The sequence below is a fragment of the Alosa alosa genome, chromosome 1 (genome assembly GCF_017589495.1).
Source record: "Alosa alosa isolate M-15738 ecotype Scorff River chromosome 1, AALO_Geno_1.1, whole genome shotgun sequence".
In the NCBI taxonomy this organism is placed as follows: domain Eukaryota; kingdom Metazoa; phylum Chordata; class Actinopteri; order Clupeiformes; family Clupeidae; genus Alosa; species Alosa alosa.
Window position 1 is genome coordinate 14,486,386 of NC_063189.1, and position 22,184 is coordinate 14,508,569.

At 44.2% G+C, this 22,184-nt stretch overlaps 1 protein-coding gene across 2 annotated transcripts in view; it reads left to right on the plus strand.

The window, feature by feature from the left end:
- gna11b (guanine nucleotide binding protein (G protein), alpha 11b (Gq class)) overlaps positions 1-22,184 on the plus strand; it is a 54,549-nt gene that overhangs the window by 25,410 nt on the left and 6,955 nt on the right. Inside the window, exons 2-6 of one of the 2 annotated variants that reach the window (XM_048262058.1) lie at positions 11,811-11,995; positions 12,326-12,480; positions 14,523-14,651; positions 20,789-20,918; positions 22,001-22,154. In XM_048262058.1, the coding sequence (XP_048118015.1) occupies positions 11,811-11,995; positions 12,326-12,480; positions 14,523-14,651; positions 20,789-20,918; positions 22,001-22,154 (753 nt within the window). Of the gene's footprint in view, positions 1-11,810; positions 11,996-12,325; positions 12,481-14,522; positions 14,652-15,793; positions 15,923-20,788; positions 20,919-22,000; positions 22,155-22,184 lie in introns of both variants that reach the window. The other variant, XM_048262050.1, reaches the window with a different exon arrangement.

The window sequence follows — 22,184 nt, forward strand, 5'->3', positions numbered from 1 at the left end:
GCTCAGGATTTTATTCCAATATCTCTCTCTCTCTCTCTCGCTCTCTCTCTCTCTCTCTCTCTGCTTTTTCCATTTTATTTTTTTTTTGTGAAATAGGACGGTCTCTACGGCAACAGCATAGATTTGAAACGCCTCCTCCCACACGCCGTGGTTTCTGTGAGTGTGCTCAGTTCCTGTGGCCTCCTTTCCCGCATGTGCTAGGCAGGGCAGGCGTGTGTGTGTGTTGGCACCATATATGCAGAGGCGAGTGTGTTCACCATTTATGCAGAAGCGTGTGTGTGCATGCACCATATAGCCTATGCAGAGGCCTTTGTGTCTGTCAGTGTGTGTGAGCACCATGCGTGCAGAGACTTGTTTCTGTGTGCGTGTGTCTCTGTGTGAGCACTATATTGAAATTTGTGTGTGGGGGTGCGTGTTCATGTGTGTGTCTGCATGCTACACATATTTGTGGTTGTCTGTGTAAATAGGAAAGGCAGCACAAACAAGTGTGTGTGACTGTGTGTCCATACCACGTTCATTCTTGCCTATGTCTGTCACAGAATACTTCTAACTGGCAGTCAATTGCCTACTCTGCCATTATTGACTGACTGATAATGGAGTAAAATCTGCCAAATGGGATGAAATGGGTACTGTGGAGGCTTAATCATGACTCCTCTGGTGTACAATTGGCTAAATGTAAAAATGTTAGGGCTGGAACGATACACCAACCTTACGATTCGGTTTGTATGACAATTTTTGAATTTTTTTTGTTGGGGGGGGTAGACATTTTATTAAATAACATTTCAATAGCCTACCTTAGAATGCCAGAGTATTACAATATAATATAATATATCTGTATTATTTTATATGCTGATATAAAAAGAGAGAATACTGAATGTTTGATATTTATGACAGCACACTTTATGCAGATTAGCCTATAGCCTAGGCCTACTATCTATCTTATAAAAAAAAAAAATCCCTCACGGGATCAAAAGAGTATATATACCAGGGCTCTACAGTGCGCCCATTTCACTCGCACATGCGAGTAAAAATGATGACGTGCGAGTGCAAACAAATATTTAGGCGCACTGGTGCGAATGACTTCTAACCATGTCAATGTTTGTCTACAAAATACACCGCAACATCGAGAAACATGTGCAAACCATAGAATCACGTCGCGAATGCAGCATAAAAACTACACCTCCCATCAACGTTAGCAGTTTCGCGTTGTGACTCGCTAGTAGTCGCTTCTATCAAATCCAAGAGCACGCAGAAAAAGCGGAAAGTTAGACTAGCCAGCCAAGATGCAAAGATTGAAGAAATTAGTTCTTCTATCCACCGAATTCATCGGATATAGGAGGAACAGGATGAGATTCTGAGAATGCAGTGAGAGAAGGAAAGGTAACCTAACATGCCTTTTAGCCCAGTTGACGTATTGGCTGCAATATGCAAAATATAGCTGTAGCGAACAGGCACAAAAGTAGCCTCCCGTAATACTCCCATTTTATTAAAAGATAGAACGCTACTGACAACTCCTGGCTTCCATGCATGCTTGTTTGTTTACACCGAATACAAGCTGAAGTGCAAAACGAAAGTAGGCCTAACGTTTGCCTACTGCCCCCATCAATGCAGATATTAAAAAAAGGATAAATATATATCCTTGATGGCCTATGTTGGGTTTTGTGGAAGAGAAAATGGACTGTTTTAGTAGTAGTATTAGGCAGTATGCAGTCAGATAGGACACCATGGGCATATTTGGATTAGCTACAGATGGATTCACAAATAAATAAATTGGCCTACATTTGGCAGGATACTTGATATACAGGCTAAATGCTAATATGGCAATGTATTATATTATTTTACATTAACAAAATGTAGGAAAATAGAACAGACTGAAAATAAAGTAGACACTGATCTTTAAAATCCTGTTTCCTGTAGCCTAAATGTTGTCAGTCATTCTTAATATTCGCAATTGGTGCACTGGCATGTTTAACTGTTAGCTGCAGTGTAATGTTAGATTATGTGTAAGTTAAGTACAGAAGTGACTGTGTGCCCAAATTTTTGTCTGTGCTCCTACATTTTTTAACTTGGGCGCACAAGTGCTCCTGGAAAAAAATGTTAGCGTAGAGCCCTGTATACTTTATACTTACTACTTATTACAACTCTACCTCTTTAATTCGGTTGAAGCCTGGAAATATTGTAAACAAAGTAGCATAGTTGGCTAGTTTATCATAGTCTACTGATTGGACTGTTCAGTTTGTGTTTGAGTTTTCAGGTAATACTTTTGGGAAACATTGGTATTGAGATGATCAGTCAACTTGAATGCAAGTTTTAAACAAATATATACAGCATGCTAATGATGCTAAGCGGATTTAATAGTAATTTAGCTAGTCGTCTTCTATGCGTCCTTGCTTTCACGATTATGAATGTTTTATTTGGATTGTGTTGGCCGAATCACGCGTGTCCATTGAACGAGGGAGGGAGGGAGAGCGAGAGAGAGAGTGGAGCAAGGAGAGGGGGGTTACTTCTATACTGTTTGGTAAAGTTGAACACACAGTTTACAATGAAAGCAACAAGATGTATGAAATGATTTATTTATTTATTTTTGGACGTAGGCTACCGGTAAGTAAAGCGGGAGATGTGTGTTGCATGCGGTCATAACGTGCAAAGCACTGCATGAAATACTAGAAAGGGTGTGTTGCGGTTCTGCCTTTTTCACACCGCGCGGGACAGGTTCGTGGATATGAGTGTCGCGATTTCGGTTTTGAATCGCATATCGTTACAGCCCTAATGTCTGTAAATGTGCATTATTAGGTGCGTTATGAGTGTCCGTCAGCCAATTCCCCAAGTTTTGTCAACGTACTGTATACCCATGTAGTGCTCAGGGGATACCCAATTAGTAAAAAAAAAAATTGCCACTACCCACAGCAAAAGTACCAGAGTCCTTATAGGCAAGTCTCCCCACTCAGCGGCCATCTTGGTAACGTGCTTCAGGCAGTTATTGGGAAGCTATTTTCCTATTCAAATGAATGAGGAGGCATACGTAAGGGAGGTCGTGCTGACATAATAGAATATCAGACAAATTTGTGTTTAAATCTAAAATACACTGTATTAATATCTCTCCCCAAATCACTGAAATAAGGCTAAAAACGACAAAAACGAGGTTGGCTACTTACATTATAGGATGTGTGGGCGGGATGTGTGCAGACAATTGCCATATTGGCGTAACAAAGTAACTTCATACATTTCTATGAAGGATTCTTTTTGTGCTGTGTTTCCTACATAGTGCAATACCAGGCACGGAGCAATGTCCGAGACTCCGTTCTCTGTATTCTATTCTAAGTCCCTCTTACATCAAAATGAGGTGCAGCCTTTATCTTAAAGGAAAATTCCGGTATTTAGCACTTTGAGTCCCTTTTCTGGTTTGTTTTGGATGAACTAGAGTGGTGGACACCGAAATTCTGACGATTTGTCCTGTCTCGACTTTTCTGACTCGTTTTGAATTGCCTTTGACTAGTCAGAGTGGCTGCCTACAGGCATGCTCAAACATGTCCTAAAATAACCCTTAACGTTCGTTTTCAAAACTGTGCAACTCACCGAGCTCAATATTTGAGCCTGAAGCATAGACGGTGGCGCAGTAATATCAACGTGCAATGAGTCTTCCAACAGAAATCAATGGGATTTTACAAAATGCCAAATAAAACACGACAGAAACTGTATTTCGCTACACTACTTGTTTTGGAACATTAACGAACACCACTAACCACGGTTGCCGGTTCGAATCCCGACCAGTAGGAATGGCTGAAGTGCCCTTGAGCAATGCACCTAACCCCTCACTGCTCCCCGAGCGCCGCTGTAGCAGGCAGCTCACTGCGCCAGGATTAGTGTGTGCTTCACCTCACTGTGTGCTGAGTGTGTTTTTCGCTAATTCACAGATTGGGATCAAAAGAGTATTTATACTTATACTGCTGGTTTGCTTGCTTTCTCATTTCCTTTCTTTTTTTTCTGTCTTGTTTGCTTGATTTCTGGTTTTACTTTCATTCTTTTTCAAATTATTGTTATTATTTTTTTCATGCTTTCTTTCTTACTTCCTGTCTCTGCTCTCTGTGCCCTCCTGTCTTTCCTGAAATGTGTCTGGTGGTGAGTGGCACCCTCCTTCTCCCTCTGTCGCCACAGCAGACCTGATCAAAGTTAACTGCTGCCTGGGCACACAGCTGTCACTATACACAGTCTGTGTCATGTCGTCCTGTGAACAAACACGCACACACACACACACACAGTTGACGCTATTGTGAAAGCTAGGCAGAACCAAACCCTGAGCCAGCGTTCAGGAAAAAATTGAAGTGGAAGTTCCCTCATCCCTTGGCTGAGGCTCTCAAGCTCAGCTCAGCTGTTGACGCTCAGCTGTTCTCACTAGGCAGCCACCTCTAAGGCCGCTGGGAAGGTGGAGGACCACAGCCAGTGCGAGATGAGGGAGAGCTGCTATGGAGCAGAGACTGTGAGAGGGGGATTGTGGGACCACAGGCAGCTATGTGGAGCAGGCCGAGTTTTGGTTGGCTGTCTTCAAGGCGGGCAGGCTGGCGTTGCCCCTGGTGACGTCTGCTCGCACGGAACACTCTGGAAATGCTAGTCAGCGAGTTGGCAGATAAAGGCAACGTGGAGAAAAACAACGGGCAGCTCAGGCGCGTGTGCAGTTCCGTTGCTTTTGAGCCTGCACAGTTCTGCACTGTGGCTCTAAAGACAACGGCAGCTGATCAGCAATCAGTTTTTGTGCTTATTTTCTTTTCTTCGTCAGTGGGTGAATGATGCTCTCGAGACATAAAATAAACACACTGGTGATGACACAGAAATACTAGTAAGTGTGTGTGTGTGTGTGTGTGTTACATTGTGCGTAGATGAAGAAGAGAGCCGTTGCCAGCCAAGCATTAAAAGAACTATAAAAAGGTGCCCTTCTGTTTCTAGGTCAGTCTAGAAAAGTGAGAGAGAGAATATCAGAGGATAGAAGGAGGGGAAGGAGAGGAGAAAAGTTCTGAATATCCTAAATTCTTGTCTAGAGGGGGGGTGGTGGCTTGTGAGGGAGGTGTTAAGGAGGGATTTAAGGAGTGGGGCAAGATGAAACGGAGAGAGAGAGAGCGGGACAGCAGCAGAGGCAATGAAGAGAGACCGTGTTTGTATGTGTTTTTGCGCACTCGTGTGATTCTGTGTCTTATACACATACTATATACTTATATACATACTTATACTATATTTCTGTCTTTTTTTGTTTTTCTTTTGTTTGGTTCTTTGTGTGCGTGTCTGTGTTAATATATACATGTGTTTTGTATCTCTGTTTTTCTTTTTGTTTGTTTGTGAGAGAGAGAGAAAGAGACAGAGGGGGTTGGGAGTGAAGAGGCTGATCTTGTGACAGGGTCACGAGAAATAGATGAGACATTTAAATAATTCTGCTCAAACCAGAGACATACACGCACAGGGCCCTGCCCTGGCTCTTGTGCGTGTGTGTGTATGCGCGCGTGCTCGGCCTGCCTTAACCTTGAGGCAGTTGGGCCCAGCTCTAGCACCCCCCTCACCCCTTAATGCCCCCCTGATCCCAATGACCTGGGCTGTAGTACTAGTGCCCTCTGCTTTATGCCTGCTGTTGCTCCTCAGTGCCCCCGCCCCCCATTTTTTATTGCTCCTGGCTGTGGCACTAGAGAGTGTGTAGCGAGAAGGATGATCGAGCAAGAGGTAGAGTACCGGTAGTTTGGATTAGTGTGTGTGTGTTTGTGTTATGACCTGCATGTGTGTGTGTTTTATTTATGGTGATGATGAGTATAATTTGGGGGCACTTGATGTTTGGCATGAATCGCTGTGCGTGTGTGTGTGTGTGGGATGAGTTGACTAAATGACCTGTGATCTGTTGTCTATGCGTTGGAAAGTGAGATTAAGTGTGTGTGTGTGTGTGTGTGTGATTAGTATCTGGGTGTGTCTGTGGATCAGGTCAGAGTTGCTCCTCTCTGTTTGCCCTCCTCTATAAAGCACACAGGGGGAGGGCTGGAGGCGTCGCCATGGCAATGCAAACACTGCTACTTTGAACCTTGAATACAGGTGCCTGCCTCTGTTTTTTTCCCTCTCTTTTCCTTCTGCTGCTCTGCAAATATTTGTGTTCACTCATTCTTTTTCTGTGCCAGATTATTTCACTGGTCTGTGTGTGTGGATCAGGAGTCAGGCCACAGTAACAAAGGAACATGGTGCCCACACACACACACACAGCCTCACACAAGGACTGACAAGGAAGGACTGTCACCATGTGTTTCTGTCCCCACAGAAACACACGGTGACACATCAAAAACATAACAGCACACCAGAATGTGCAGGAACAGTGTAGAAAACACCAGCTCACTGCCTATTTCTCTTTCTCTCTCTCTCTCTCTCTCTCTCTCACTTGTTCACTTGTTCACTCACTCATACACTCACACACACACTCACACGGGCACACACACACACACACACACACACAAACAGCTGACGAAAATACTTGAGCATAATGCTCTCAACTAATGCGGGGCAAAGATGAGCAGAAAACTAGAATTTCACTCTAAACTCTGAACTTGTGCTCCCTCAAAGCATTTCCCATCCTTCTACAGTAGCGCCACGCCTGGTCCTTTCCCCCCATGCTCAGCCCTACCCTCACACTCACTCTGCCACATAGAAGGCACCTGCGTCTATAGCATGCAGGCCCACTTGTCCAGCCGGCTTCTAGAAATTCCTCTAAATCAGTGGAAATCAGAAATCCCCCTGTAAATGTATTGTAAAGAATATTTTCATTGATTTAAACATATTTGCTTTATAACTTAATTGTTTCCCTCAGATTGCTCATGAAGACCTGAACATTTGCTCAATATGGATACTATATTGATAGCAGAGGGGAGTATTAAAGGCACCCTTAACAAGATTTGCTTTTGGGGTACCGCTCTGGTTGAGAAGAAATCAACTGGCTTGTCTTTGTGCTCCAAATGTGTTGCCTCCAAGTGCCGTCTTATCTTGATCGGTTTCAAACTGTCAAGCTAGTATTGTCAGACATAGAACACACTCTGGTATCTCCTCGTTACTCACCATTGTACTGGTGAAGCTGCTATGCTAGCAGTGCTGAAGTTATGCTAGCAGTGCTGAAGCTTGCTTGGAGCCCTCCATGTTATGCTAGCAGTGCTGAAGCTTGCTGGGAGCCCTCCATGTTATGCTAGCAGTGCTGAAGCTTGCTGGGAGCCCTCCATGTTAGGCTAGCAGTGCTCATTTGCAATAGCCCCGCCCCCCAAACTGTGACACGCCCCCATTTTGGGAACCACTGCTCTGAACTCAGCAGGCCTCCTGAGACACAGCAGAGGAGCAGCACTTAACTGGCCAATCCAAAGGCCTTCTGAGAAGATGGCTGTCTACTGGTCACCAAGACCACACACTTCCTGTCTGACAAGAAGTGATGTGAGGGGAGCAAGAGATAGATGGGAGGGACAGGAGGAGAGAGAAGTGACTTCTTTCCAATGGTACTGCATCATTTACAGCAATAGGGAGCTTTATGTAACGTGTGTGTTACATAAAGTGTGTGTGTGTGTGTGTGTGTGTGTGTGTGTTTTTTAGAGGTGCAGAGAAAGTGTAGCAAAGGATTCTAAGATACATTTTTTGAGATGCATGAATACATAGAGACCAGGCGACATCTTTAGTGTGTGTATGCGCTGCTGAGGCAATGTATGTGTGTTAGTTATGTGGGTTTCGGCTGTGGATAATTCATGTGTCTGTGTTCCGGCTGTGGGTTAGATATATGTGTGTGTGTGTGTGTGTGTGTGTGTGGGGTGGTGCCGTAGATGACTGATTATGAACCTTGTGGTTAACCGTGGTGCGTTGAAGGCAGTTTCAGTTTCTGCTGCAGCACAGATTGCCTCGGCTGTGTCAGTCCTTCAGCTCAGCCACTCTCTCTCTCTCTCCATTTCTGTCTTTCTCCTTTCCTCTCCATCCTTCTCTTCCTCGCTCATGTGCTCTGTCCATCTCTCTTGCTCTGTGTGTTTTGGCTAACAAAAATATGTGTGTGTGCATAAGCTGACGCCAAAACCTGTGTTCATTCATGTGGGTGTATGCGTGAACTGCTGCAAACTGTGTGTGTGTGTGTGTTTTTGACACATGTGACATCATCATGCATGTGTGTTGTTTGTTTAATGTGATTGTTGCCGTGGTAGCAACACAAAGGCGGCTGTGAGGAGACGTCCAGGCCGTGTCCAGGTCCCGACAAGCAACGTGTGTGTGTGTGTGTGTGTGTCTGCGTGAGTGTGTGTGACCCAGACTGTGTCTGTGTGTGTACATGTGTCAATAGGTAAATGTGTTTGGGGAGCGTATGTACATGTGTCAGTAGGGAAGCAAGTGTGTGTGTCTATGTATTTGTATGGCTTCACACAATCCTCATAACACACACACACACACACATACATACAACCCTCTGGCTGATTGAAACTCTTGTTGATGCGGGTCCAGTGCTGGTCAAGCTTGGATTGGGTTCCTGTCATGGTTCTAGTCCGGGATGGCCTGGCCCCTTCTCGCACGTTGTCAGCTATGGGTCTCTGATAGAGAGAAAACTCATTTTAAACCCTGTTTGCTTTACAGAGCCAAACTAATGCTGCCCAAGTGTGTGTTTTTAGATAACATTTTAGACTTTTATATATGTGTGAGCATATAGGGGCAGTCTCATTGTCACATGTAAGACAACTACACAGTGTCATCCTATGCGTTGGAAATTAACTAGCCTACCTGGTTCTCACACTCAGTTGACATTTAGCAATGTTCAGACTCGTTCAACAGCATGTAATGCTTATCATGTCTCATTTGTGCGAGCTAACAATGCACTAGGCTAGTGATTGTGATTCATGTTGGTTATGTACATTTGGTTAGAGTACATCTAGGTAGGTACTCCAGATCCTATGCCGATTTCCTTATTCCCTATTAAAGGGTTTCTGTTGCACCTTTACAATCACCTAGGCCTGCAATATTGACATTAACCTCTCCAGACTTAGTCCTGTAAACAGTATTCACATAACCTTAACATCCTGTACTGTCCATAGGTTTCACAAACATCCCTAAGGCTCTTGGTAATACAATTTCTAAAACTGATAGTTCCGGTCCTTGATTGTGATTGGCTGAATCGTGTTCAATGCCGTTGTAAAATCCAGCATAAACATACACCTTGACCGCATTTCGTTCTATATTACTGCGCTACCATAACTTCATACAAAAGTTAAAGTAGCTGCGTCTTGACGTTGCTTGGCAACCATTCAGATAGAGGAAATATATTTCTTGGCGGAAGAATGATTATCTAGGAATAACTCGTTATATTTCTAGTTGCTGTGCCTTTACTGTATGAAACTTTATACTAACAGTTTTAGAAAAGCAATAAGCCAATCGAGTCTGTAGGTTACACTGATTCTACAACAGCTAAGGGGGGTTTTAGGCAGTCTGCTACCGTATCGTGCCTAACAACGCCCCTTAGCTGTTGTAGAATCAGTGTAACCTACGTCCTCTCGGGGCTTATTGCTTAAATACACATTCAATATGCAGTCCTTCTCTTTGTGTCTGTCTGTCTGTCTGTCTCATGCACACATACCCCCCTCCCTATTTGATCCTGTTTGTAAATGTTAGTTAGCCTCGCTGAGACCAGACGGATTCTCAAAACGGAATCGGTCTGGGGTTCCTTTGTTCACTTCTGAAGGGGATCAAATAAAAACCGACTCTTTTCAAAAGTACAGCAAACACATCATTCTTGGTAGGTTAAAATGTGTTTAAAGCAATTGTTTACTCAATTCCAAAGAAGACACTATCGCCATCTGGTCAGCCGATGGTTGTGTTCAACAGTGCTCCTAACCGTACTCCTCTGCCGTAGAAAGTTCGTCCCATGCCGGATATGCAGTTGTAAATTGGTTTCTGGGTTTTTGGTGATTCGGAAATGGGATTGAATGGGAAGGCCAGATGCAATTCAAATGTGCCCACAGATTCATCCAAATATTGGCCAGCGTTGTTGACAACCAGTAACGGCTGTTGCTGCACCGACAGACGGCACCGGCCAATCAAGCCAATCAACGGATGGCACCAACCAATCAAATTACGGTTATACTTAAGTAATTATACTTAAATTACGGTTATACTTTGCATAGCTACCGTCGGGAACACCCACTGGCATGCATTGACGGAATGTAAGGGATTCTATATCTTACTGTATGTATGTCAGAATAGTTATGGGTGTGTCCAGTTGTCACTAATAAACAAGTTAATTAATTAAAGGGGAGTCCTAATCTCTCCACCAACCATTACATACCACATTCTCTGAATTTGGAGGAACCCCAGGAAAACACTGCAGAACTATATGTTCGTTAGTAATAACACACCAGAAGAGTGGAACTAGTCCAAGAAAAAGAGCACTCTGGAATAGTGGAACTAGCACATGATCACTTAGAACAGTGGAAGTAGCACACTTCAGAAATCAGTATGACCTGACATGTGGCCTCTTTTTTTTGATCCCAGACCTCATCAAGTGACCTACTCTACTAACTTCAGATACTGACTGAGTGCTTGACTTCTAGCCTAGCAGTCATACTGAAGGTGTTGAGGTCTTAACCCCTTTAATCACAAGTATCTAGTTAGGAAGTTGCTAACTTCTATGTTCTAACACCAGGTCAGGACCCGATCATCAGTTAATTTTCGATTTGTAACGAGAGTAACCCATGGTTAAAACAAAGGCAGTTATTTTGTTTTTTAACAACACCAGGTCAGAATATTTTAATTTACGAAATTAAGTTTGTTTTAACCGTGGGTTACTCTCGTTGGAAATTGAAAATATCATGTCATTGTTTCATATTGCAATCAATGTAGCCATTGGATGTGTACAAAAGTGCCTCAACTGCTCCTCTGTGCTCCTGTCATTGCTTGAAGCCCAGCCCATATTGGTTAAGTTGTTGTGATTTGGCCGACTGGAAATCAGTTTCAATGGGAGAGTGTCTAGATGGATATGCCAGGACGAATGCAATGAGCTCTCAGATTTGTCTGGTTCCAGGGAATACATAGAATACACAGAAAATACACAGGGGAATACACAGAAAATTTTTTAAATTCCTTAGGGACCTCTTGATTGTGATTCAGTAATGAACTCAGGCAACCATTTTAAATGGTAGAGTACCGAAGTGTGATGTTCCGTTTTCATGACCGCAGAATCACTGGATCTTAAACAAACTTTCAAAGTAGTGTTGAAAGTAGACATGTTGCATCATTTCTAGCTAATAAAAATAAATATAGCCATTTAAATGTGTTTTACCTGCTAGGAAGCAGCTTAGCCACATAACAAAATTCCACTGGATATTTCACATCTTCTCAAAGACTGGCGGCTGTTAAGAGTGAAATTTTTTGCCAAGAAAATAAAGCCAAAACACGTCTGTGAATTTAAGAATTTTAACCGCATGCTGTGAAGTTACATGCAGGTCTCTTTTACGGAGGAAACTCGTGCTAAAATAAAACTCTGTAGTCACGAATTTGATTGTGTTGGTATGAATATATGTTGTAGTATATGATTCCTACAGTGTAAAAAAAAATATATTAGCGTCTTAGAAACGTTGTAAAATTATTGAAATGGATTAAGAAAGCCACCACTATGGTGATTGATTTGTTTAGATCCAGTGATATCGCTGCCTTGACAACACTACGTCATGGCTTCGATACTCTACATTAGATTTACATTATAATTCTGGAATTACGTTATAATTCTGGAACTCTGGAAGGTATTTTGTGTAGTTGTTTAACTGAACTTGTGTATATATGTGTGTCTCCAGGCACAGGCGAGAGCGGCAAGAGCACCTTCATCAAGCAGATGCGCATCATCCATGGCGCAGGCTACACTGATGAGGACAAGCGCGGCTTCACCAAGCTGGTATACCAGAACATCTTCACCTCCATGCAGGCCATGATCCGCGCCACCGAGAATCTCAAGATCGGGTACAAGTACGACCAGAACAAGGTGAGAACCTAAACGCAGAACCTAGAACCAGGGCTGGACCCAAATGGCACCACTTGGGTAGCTCTTACATTACTCAGGTTCTTGGCTCTAGGTGTAGCACTGGGAGGCACATGAATAGATTGTCAGTTCGTGATGAACTGTATACTCACAATTCCCAGCTAACTGTAATATGGAGTGCATAATTAATCAGTGGGTATTTCTGTTGCGTTTGACCTCGGGCAAACTCTAGTTCAGACTTCTGACCCCAACCATGATTAGTCTTAAATGGCCGTGTGTGTGTGTGTGTGTGTGTGTGTGTGTGTGTGCGTGTGCGTGTGTGCGTGCGCGTAGTCCAACGCCATGCTGGTGAAGGAGGTGGACATAGAGAAGGTGTCGTCGTTTGAGCCACCCTACGTCAGCGCCGTGAAGATGCTGTGGGCCGATCCCGGCATCCAGGAGGCTTATGACCGCCGCCGAGAGTACCAGCTCTCCGACTCCACCAAATAGTGAGTACACACACACACACACAAGGATGAGATGAGTAGTGTGTGAGAGAATGTGGAGTTGAGGAGTGGATTATGAGGAGCTGAGTGAGAAAAGAAATCAGTCAATGTGATCATGTGCAAATGTGTGTGAGCGAGAAAGAAAAAACAAGATGAATTAGACACTGACTCAGGGTTCGTGACCATGATGAGGTGAATGAACTGTTTGAACTGTCTGTTTTTAATGCATTTGTTAGCCTAACTGTTTATTTCCTTGCTGTGTTTATGAGTGTGAGATGAAGGGAGGAAGAAAGATGAGTGAATGGATGGATAGGATAGGGGAGTAATAAGAAATGAAATACATTTCAGGACAAAAAGAAACCTACACAATTGAAAATTAATATACAAACATAGCACACACGGGTGATGAGTAAGGAGCACCCTTTCTGAACTCAGTGTGGTGATGCAAACAGGAAACTGGCAGGAAGTCGCATCCATGTTTGGAGTGGCGCCTGATGGTGGGCTGTCCCCTGGGTCTGTGTCCCTCTGCTGACCGACGAACTTAACTAGCCTACCGCAGAGGCCACCTGATTAAAACACACACACACACACATAAATGGATCAGAGAGATGTGCACTAAGAAGTTTTCCAAATAAATCCACTCTGTTCAATATTCAGACTGTTCTTCAACCTAATGTTGAAACAGACTTTACCGACAGACTATAGTAATAAATTACACATGCGCACACACACACACACACTCTCACACACACACTCTCACACTCTCTCACACACACACACACTCTCACACTCTCACACTACCTGACTTCCTATGTGATCATTCCCAGTGCTGGAAGTGTCCTTCTGTGGAGCCTGACAGCAGCAGCAGAGCTCTGGCTAGAGAGGCGGCACTAACTGCAGCCCCCTGGTGGTGGCACACCGAACTGCACCCTCAGGCCCACAGAGCTAGGGAGACAGGATGGGGCAAGCGATCAGTCAGAGAAAACCACTGGCGCCACCTGCTTCTCTCTCTCTCTCTCTCTCTCTCTCTCTCTCTCTCTCTCTCCCCCTCCTCTTTTCTTCTCTCCTACCATCTACCATTAATGAGGGCACATCCGCTGCTTTAAGAAGGCATTAAAGGAAGCTGATGGTATTAGCAGGTCCTGTAGGAACCGCAGACCATCCCTATGGTCGGTGCCCAGCCCAGCCCACACACACACACACACTCATGCATATACTGTATACATCTACCACACACACATACACACACACACACACACACACTGCTAGAGCGACAAGTCTTTTAAGGGCATTCTGCACGTTAGTTAATGTAGAACCAATCTACTCTCAAAGTAGCTCCACTCTGCAGAATATGGGACCAGGCGAGTGCTCAGAGCTTTCTGGAAACCCCAGTTATGTGGTGGACTTAACCACATGTGTGTGTTCTCTGGGAAGCCATCAGACTTGGAGTGCACCAGTTTAATGGCCATAACATGTTAAAACATCCCCAACTCCTTAAACCCATAAAGCTGAAATTGAAGAAGGAACTGAAACACACACACACACACACATATATGCATACACATTGTCCTGTCCTTGAATAAGTAAATATGACAGGGAAACTGGTCTCTGAGACTACACAGACACATGATTTCACCTCAGGCAAACACACCAGAGCAGGTTACACAACATCAGACAGGAGAACACACATACACATACACATACACACATACATACATACACACACTCACAGGGTACAAGGTCACAATAGGGTATTATTAGGCTACCAGTTTCTACCGGATAGTGAAACAGAAGAACACAACAAAAGATAGTGGGCAGACACACACTGCTAGGTTTTAGAGGAGAACATGGAACCAGGCTACAATACGAGGAACCAGCACATGGCATGATGCTTAAGTAGTTGAATGTGAGGTGGTGAAAGAGTGTATGGCTGATCAATTTATTTCTGAATGCACAAATACACTTACTGTTTCTTTTTTTGTAGTTGTTTAGTGTGTGAATGTGCATTGCGTGTGTGTCTGTATAACATGCCTTTGACCCTCCAGCTACCTGACGGATCTGGACCGTGTGACCGCGTCCAGTTACGTGCCCACTCAGCAAGATGTGCTGCGCGTGCGCGTGCCCACAACGGGCATCATAGAGTATCCCTTCGACCTGGAGAATGTCATCTTCAGGTACTGGTACTGGGCAAGGCACAGCACAATGCAGAGCAGAGCTGTGCTCCCTCTAGTGGTCTACGCAAGGAACAACTCCTCTACCGCTGTTGCTGCTGCCACCACTTATCTCACAAGACACCCTCACTGAAGAACACAGGCCATGCCAAAGCTCACACACACATCACATTGGCTGTGCAACATTTACTCTCCTGAAATTAGTAGGGTTTTATGACCCATTAGATGTATTTTGGATGAAGATGCACAAATTGTGCCCTGATTGTAAGGGCGATAATGAGCTTTACATTTTTGGTCATAAAACTGAGTTGCTAATGGTTTTTAGCCTCATGCTAACATCTCCAGTGTTGCTGCGGTAGTGGAATCTGAGTGAGCATGTCAACGGCTCAATAGCCTGCATGCTATCAGTTTCTGAGAGCTTATCTACTTGATTTTGGAGCAGTTTGCAAAAGCTAAAGAACTGCTTGCTGACATTTGTGGAGTTTCGATGCTCCTGGAATCTGGCCCTGTATGCCAAAGACTGAAGACGCACAGTTAGCTGGTGATGCTAGTAGCAGCTCCACAGTCCCGTGTCGGTGTGTAGCTGAAAGTGCTGAAGGCCTGGCCGCCTCTCTCAGTGGGGGTCCAGTGGGGTGCTGGGACTATAGTCTCAGGTCAGGGGTCGTAGGGACATGACCCTGTGTCCGTCTTCACCTCACACTTGGATCACACACTCACACACCAGCTCTGCCATGACACAGAAGGAGCACAGGTGTGTGTGAGTGTGTGCACTCCAACATCTCTGTTCTTTACCTGGGATTTGACTGTTTCTGTGCTCTCTCTCTCTCTCTCTCTCTCTCTCTCTCTCTCTCTGCCTGTCTCTGTATTTCTCTCTCTCTTTCTGCCTGTCTCTGTATTTCTCTCTCTCTCTCTCTCTCTGCCTGTCTCTGGTTTTCCTCCTCTCCCTCTCTCTCCCTTTGTCTCTGTCTATTCCTGTCTTTTGGGTTCTTTCTGTTTCTCCTCTTCTCGCTCTCTCTTTTCCATCTCTCTTCCTGTCTTGGTGTTTCTGTCTCTCTCTCTCTCTCTCTCTCTCTCTCTCTCTCCCTGTCTGCCTGTCTCTCTCTCTCTCTCTCTCTCTCTCTCTCTCTCTCTCTCTCTTTCTATAGCTATCTAAGCGATCTGGATCGCATTGCCGAGCCCAACTACCTGCCCACACAGCAGGATGTGCTTAGGGTGCGCATCCCTACCACCGGCATCATAGAGTACCCATTCGACCTCCAGAGCATCATCTTCAGGTACACCATCTGCCAGGGTCGCCCCTATGGGACCGCCTTGGACCTGCGCCGAACCAGCCCACGCTGTGTGCGCCTGTGTGTCTGTATCAGAGAGACTGCAGGATTGTCTCTGATGAAAGAGACAGATGCATTAAGACAAGGGTGTGTGTGTGTGTGTGTGTGTTTGTTTGTTTGCGCGAGTGTATGTGCGTGCTAGGGACCCGTGCCTCTCACAAATATTTTCTACCATGTGTTTGTGTGTGTCAGATGCGTAAATAGACTGTGTGTGTGCGCTCACATGCACAACAATTCAGTATTGTGCGTTATCTTCCTGAACACGAGGATGCATCTTGGAAAACTTTGGTGGAGAGTCGGTGGGAAGTTGGATCATGGACTTGGACTTAATTTGAGCCACAGTGGAGTTAGGTTTCAATACATGCTGAAAAGATGAATAAAGTACGTTGTGTAAATAATTGCAGTTGCAGTTATAGAGGATGTGGCTAATATTGCAAGACCAGGAAGTAAGAGTCCATCACGAGTCTGGGTATTGCTTGTGTGTGTTTGGAAGTGTCTGCAGGTTACTTACAGTATTTGCCTCTTGCCTCTGCCTTCAGACAGTTTGTGGTGAGATACACCTGTTGTCAAACCTGGTCATAGCACCAAGAGACTCATTAATCCATTGGCGGTATCTGTGTCTCTGTGTGTGTCTGTACATATGTGTTCTGGTAAGTGTTTCTGAGAGTATCAAAGATGGGCCTTTTTGGAAATCAGCCTCTACCTTTATCAAAGTCTGGGGCCTTTATATTTGATGCTTCCCCATCCGCCCAGACTCTGTGGCCCAGTTTCATATTGTCTGCCTGGTTCTCCTCCTGGCTTTACCCACAGTAATGCTGCCGATGCAATGGCTGTTGCCTCACTTGACGCGTTTTTCACCCTTCTCTACTCCGCTGTATTTGTGCAGCTTATCCATCCTCTTGCATTCATCCCTCTTTTTTGGACATTTTACAACTCCGTCGCCGTGCGGACTTTCGCCTCTTTCTCCATGTCTTCTCTCGCTCAGTTCCTCTTTTTTCTGTCGCTCCATCCCTTTATCCTCCCCACCCTCTCCCTCTAACTCCCTCCTTCCCTCCCTCTCTGCTGAGGTAGTGTAGCCTGCGGGGTGTGGCACGGCGGCCTACATTGAGGTTGGTGGCCATGTTTGTAAGTAGGGCACATGTGTCTGGCGTCAAGCAGAAGGAGGTCGGCCGTGTGAAGGAGCTTTATTTTGGGCATCCGTTCCTGGAGGGCCTCGTTTGTCAAAGCCCCTGTCAGCCCCCCACCCTCCTTTCTCTCTCTCTCTCTCTGTGCGCCTGGCTGTATACACACAGGGACACCAGAGGGCGCCATGGAGTCCTCTCACCATTCTTATCAACGTCATGACCCCTCCTCTGCATACAGACACAAGGGGGTGCCATAGATAACAACACAGGGCATGGATGTGAAGAGCATCCTCTCTTCTCCAATGTGTCTTTCTCTCTTTTTTTCTCAATCTCTCCCACACTTTTCTTGTTTTATTCCATAATATCTATTTTTCTCTTTGAGAGGCAGAGTGAATGGGAGTGGCCACATCTATTACTGTTTTGTCTGTGTCTGCCAATGGGACCGGTGTGTGTGTCTATAGATGTGTCTGTCTGTGTACGTACATCTGTGTGTGTGTGTGTGTGTGTGAACAAGGCTATGGCATTTTAATTGCCTCCAGGAGCTCTGGCCCGAGTTGAAAAACACCTAAGCTGAGGAGGAAGGAGGGGAAAGAAGAGAGATGCCAGAGAGATATGTGAACACCAGAGAGAGAGCGAGAAACTCGGGAGATGGATGTATGAAGGGGAGAGAGAGAATGATGAATGAAAGAGGAGAGATCTACATGCCAGCAGGTAGCATTGCCTCCATAATCTCAAGGAAAACAACCAAGGTAACCTACGGGTGATTTAGAGAACTGAATATAATGAAAATCCAAACATGAAAAGCCTGTATTTGAAAAGAAAAAGATGAAGTGTATTAGATACAGTCCTATTCATCAGATTCAGTCCTATTAGTTTTCCATGTTTGGGCAGTAATTACATCAATCTGACGACACCACATTCATACTGGCAAAGGTTATTATAGGCCTTAAATGGTGAGCATAAAATCTGTTGCACCATCCAACATCCAACAAAAACCTCCAGCTGCAAACTTCCTGAGACTTTTATTCTGAAGAGGTGACAAAGCGGTTTTCCTGAGTAAGGAACACCAGTAATGGGAGTCTGCTGCTGGTAGAACACACCTAAGAAGGGGAGAGAGAGAGAGAGAGAGAGAGAGAGAGAGAGAGAGGAGAGAGAGAGAGAGAGAGAGAGAGAGAGAGAGAGAGAGAGAGAGAGAGAGAGAGAGAGAGAGAGAGAGAGAGAGAGAGAGAGAGAGAGAGAGAGAGAGAAGAGATTTGGCAGAGAAAAAGCTTTACTCCCCTCTCCAGTGCAGCATTGGCCCGAGGCTGTTGGGAATCTGGATCTGTGTGTGTGGGAAGCCTGCTTGGTTTGGTTCGAGCTGTTTCTTGGTTACATCACCCTAAGCCCATTAGTGTTGAGAAGCAAGCAGCCCTGGACATCCGCCGTAGTTGAATTGTGACGTTCTCATCACACACTAAATTTACATGCGGGTCTTGACCATTGCTAGACTGTAGCTGCATTACTGCATACCATTACTGTTAATATTCAGTTTCACCTCTACATGCCAGCAGGTAGCATTGCCTCCATAATCTCAAGGAAAACAACCAAGGTAACCTACGGGTGATTTAGAGAACTGAATATAATGAAAATCCAAACATGAAAAGCCTGTATTTGAAAAGAAAAAGATGAAGTGTATTAGATACAGTCCTATTCATCAGATTCAGTCCTATTAGTTTTCCATGTTTGGGCAGTAATTACATCAATCTGACGACACCACATTCATACTGGCAAAGGTTATTATAGGCCTTAAATGGTGAGCATAAAATCTGTTGCACCATCCAACATCCAACAAAAACCTCCAGCTGCAAACTTCCTGAGACTTTTATTCTGAAGAGGTGACAAAGCGGTTTTCCTGAGTAAGGAACACCAGTAATGGGAGTCTGCTGCTGGTAGAACACACCTAAGAAGGGGAGAGAGAGAGAGAGAGAGATAAATGAGCGCATGTAGACCTAGTTCACTGCAGATTGCTAGGTGCAGATTCTGCTTCTCAACCCTAATGGATTTGGGTGTCAGTAAGGCAAAAATCTTACCTGTCTACTCTTTGGGAGATTTTTGGATCTGCCCATTGGAAAGTTTAATCATCCTCTTGTTTGACATTATGTACTATTGTTGTCTTTAGCTTAATATAAATATTATGGTTATGTCCTTCCTGCATGTATGTGTATAGAATAGCAGAAGCTTTTTTTTTTTTTTTTTATGTTTAACTAACTTCAACCTTTGTTATTTGCCTACCTTTTTGTAGGCATGTGAGTATAAACATAGTTAAGGCTTAGGTACGATATCTATCAAATCACAGAGAAAGTGTCCTTGCATTCTTGGCATGAACTGAAGTGCTTTTATGACTATGTTAGGCAGACTTCCTGAGATTGCTTAGTTAAACATTTATCCTGTATTTCTGAAGCAGCTAAAATTTTGTCAGCAATTAAACCAGAAAAGGGAAAAGCTACTTCTTTCCTCAGGTTAGCAGTAGCTTTAAAAATAGCTTTAGTTACCACTCTACCACCCTAATTTGTTTGATGGGCAAAGTCTTAGGTCAAACTAAAGCTAATTTAAAACCACCTTGGGCAAGACCTCATCCGAAAACATTGAGTCAGATTTAAAACTACCACATGCCACATAGCAGCTGTAGTTAATGCACAATAACTTTGCTTGTTGATAGACTTTGCACTTTGCCAGCCATTTAAATTAGGGCCAAATGTGTTGTTTAATTAGGGCCACAGCTAACTATAATATATACAAGGTTAAAAAAAAAAAAAAAAAGATTGCTGTCCATCACTGAAATTTCAGGTTTCTGGCAAAAAAGGTCATATTTTCACCTGCAAATTAGGTTTCTGGCAAACAGTTGTGGGTAACTTTTGCTAGTGTTGCAGCAAATTTGCAGCAATGTCATATGCAAATTAGGTTTGTCACAAGAAGTTCACTGGCGAACACATTTGCCACTAGTGGCAAACTTCTCATTGTTGCCAGAACTTTGCTGGAAGTTTGCCTCTAGCGGCCAACATTGGCAAACTTCTAGCAATATTTTCTAGTGAACTCATTTCTGTACCACAAATCACCCACAAGTTTGCTGCAAATCTGCTGCAAACATTTGATTTTTGTAAGGGGTTCTAAGGGATATGTGCAAATTATTGTCCCACACATTTTAAATCAATTCACCTCAGCAGTATTTGAAATGCTGATTATATGCAGTCTCTTCAAAAGCATGAACACACATTTACCAATTCAATTGTTAGGGCGTTCAGTTCATGGGAAGGTTGCAAGGAAACCTTAGCTGCTTAATGATGTCGTAATGGAACAGTCCTAATGTAATGTAAATTTAGGGGCAAAAATTAACTAAAGCTAAATCAAAAATCTGGCAAAATCTATAGCAACTACTTTTTTAAAATTTACTACCACAACTAAGATCCAAAGCACAGAGAAGAGTGAGTTGGCACTGTGCTCCCATATGCCATTGTATCACTTTAGTTCATATGCAAGAAGCGTTGCTCGTTGCCAGACTTTGCACTTTGCCCATTAGTGAAATTAGGGCTCTAGGTGTGGCTGAAATTATCTCCAATAGTGAAGTGTTTCCTCTTCCTGCTCCCTCTCTCCCTTTTTTGCTTTCTTCTTTATCTCTCTCTCTCTCTCCTTCTCCACTCCCCCCTCCCAGGATGGTGGATGTCGGAGGACAGCGTTCCGAGAGGCGGAAGTGGATCCACTGCTTTGAGAACGTCACGTCCATCATGTTCCTTGTGGCGTTAAGCGAGTACGATCAGGTCCTTGTGGAGTCCGATAACGAGGTACTGCTGGCTGAAACACTGTGCGGGTGCAAACAGTAACGCCCACCGACTTTTTCATGGGATACAAGGTTGTAAATAGAGTACAGTGTATGATTTAGAGTGCGGATCGGGCCGCAAATTTCTGTCCGAACCCGGCCCGCGTCCGACAGAGTTGCGTCCGAACCAGACCCGAACCCGACAGGCATTTTCATTTTTACAAATTGTCTACAGAATCAGATAAGCGTGCACGCACGCAGGTCGCACACATTAACACAAGCAAGCATAGCCTATTGAAATAGAATTCTTGTCTTACCATTGACGAAAAGTCTTAAAAATGAACTTCAACAGTCGTTGAAACTACAGTGCCTCTGTCACTGATCCATATGCAGCATCGACGTTAATTGGGGCAACTCGAGGAAATCCTCATCCAGTTGAACGAGACGACCTTAGGCTATAGCCTACCGGTAGCCTATGTCTTTACCACAGTATGCAACGCAAATAATCTTAAAATCTCCTGATAGGCTAACAACTTTTTTTAACGTCACCCAAGACTGTGCTTATAAGCGAAATGTGCATAACCATTTTTACATTTTACTTTATTCTCAAAAAACAAACGTTTGCATCATGTAAAGCAGACCTGTTGGTTACCCAACATAATAAGGAATTTTAAATGTAAAGCTTCCAATGCATATCGCCCTCATGTGTCCGAACCGAACCAGACTACAATTTCTAAATATTTGTCCGAACCCGACCCGACCCGTCGGGCTCGGGTCGGGTAGCCACACTCTAGTATGATTGCACAGTGCTGTTTTGATATTTAGTGTGTGTTGGTAACAGCTGCTGCTAGCTGTAACTTAACAGTCCTAGCTCAGTTTGGCAACCCAGGTCTGAACAAATCCACCTGAATTGAAGTCCTGAATAAGCACTGGCATTTGACGCTAAACTATTTGTAGTTGGACTAAGAGGGGTTGTAAGTCTTCAGTGGGCAGACATGATGTCCGCTTGTTTAGTGTGTTTGCTTTTTCTTCATTTTTTTTCACCACCTTACCGCCTGTCCCCTGTCTGCCATCCCTTAACTAACCCTCTGTGTCTGTCTCCCGCAGAACCGTATGGAGGAGAGCAAGGCCTTGTTCCGGACCATCATCACATATCCTTGGTTCCAGAACTCCTCCGTCATTCTCTTCCTCAACAAGAAGGACCTTCTGGAGGAGAAAATCTCCTACTCCCACCTGGTGGACTACTTCCCTGAGTTTGACGGTCAGTGTCCAACAGTGGCTCCGTGTTTTT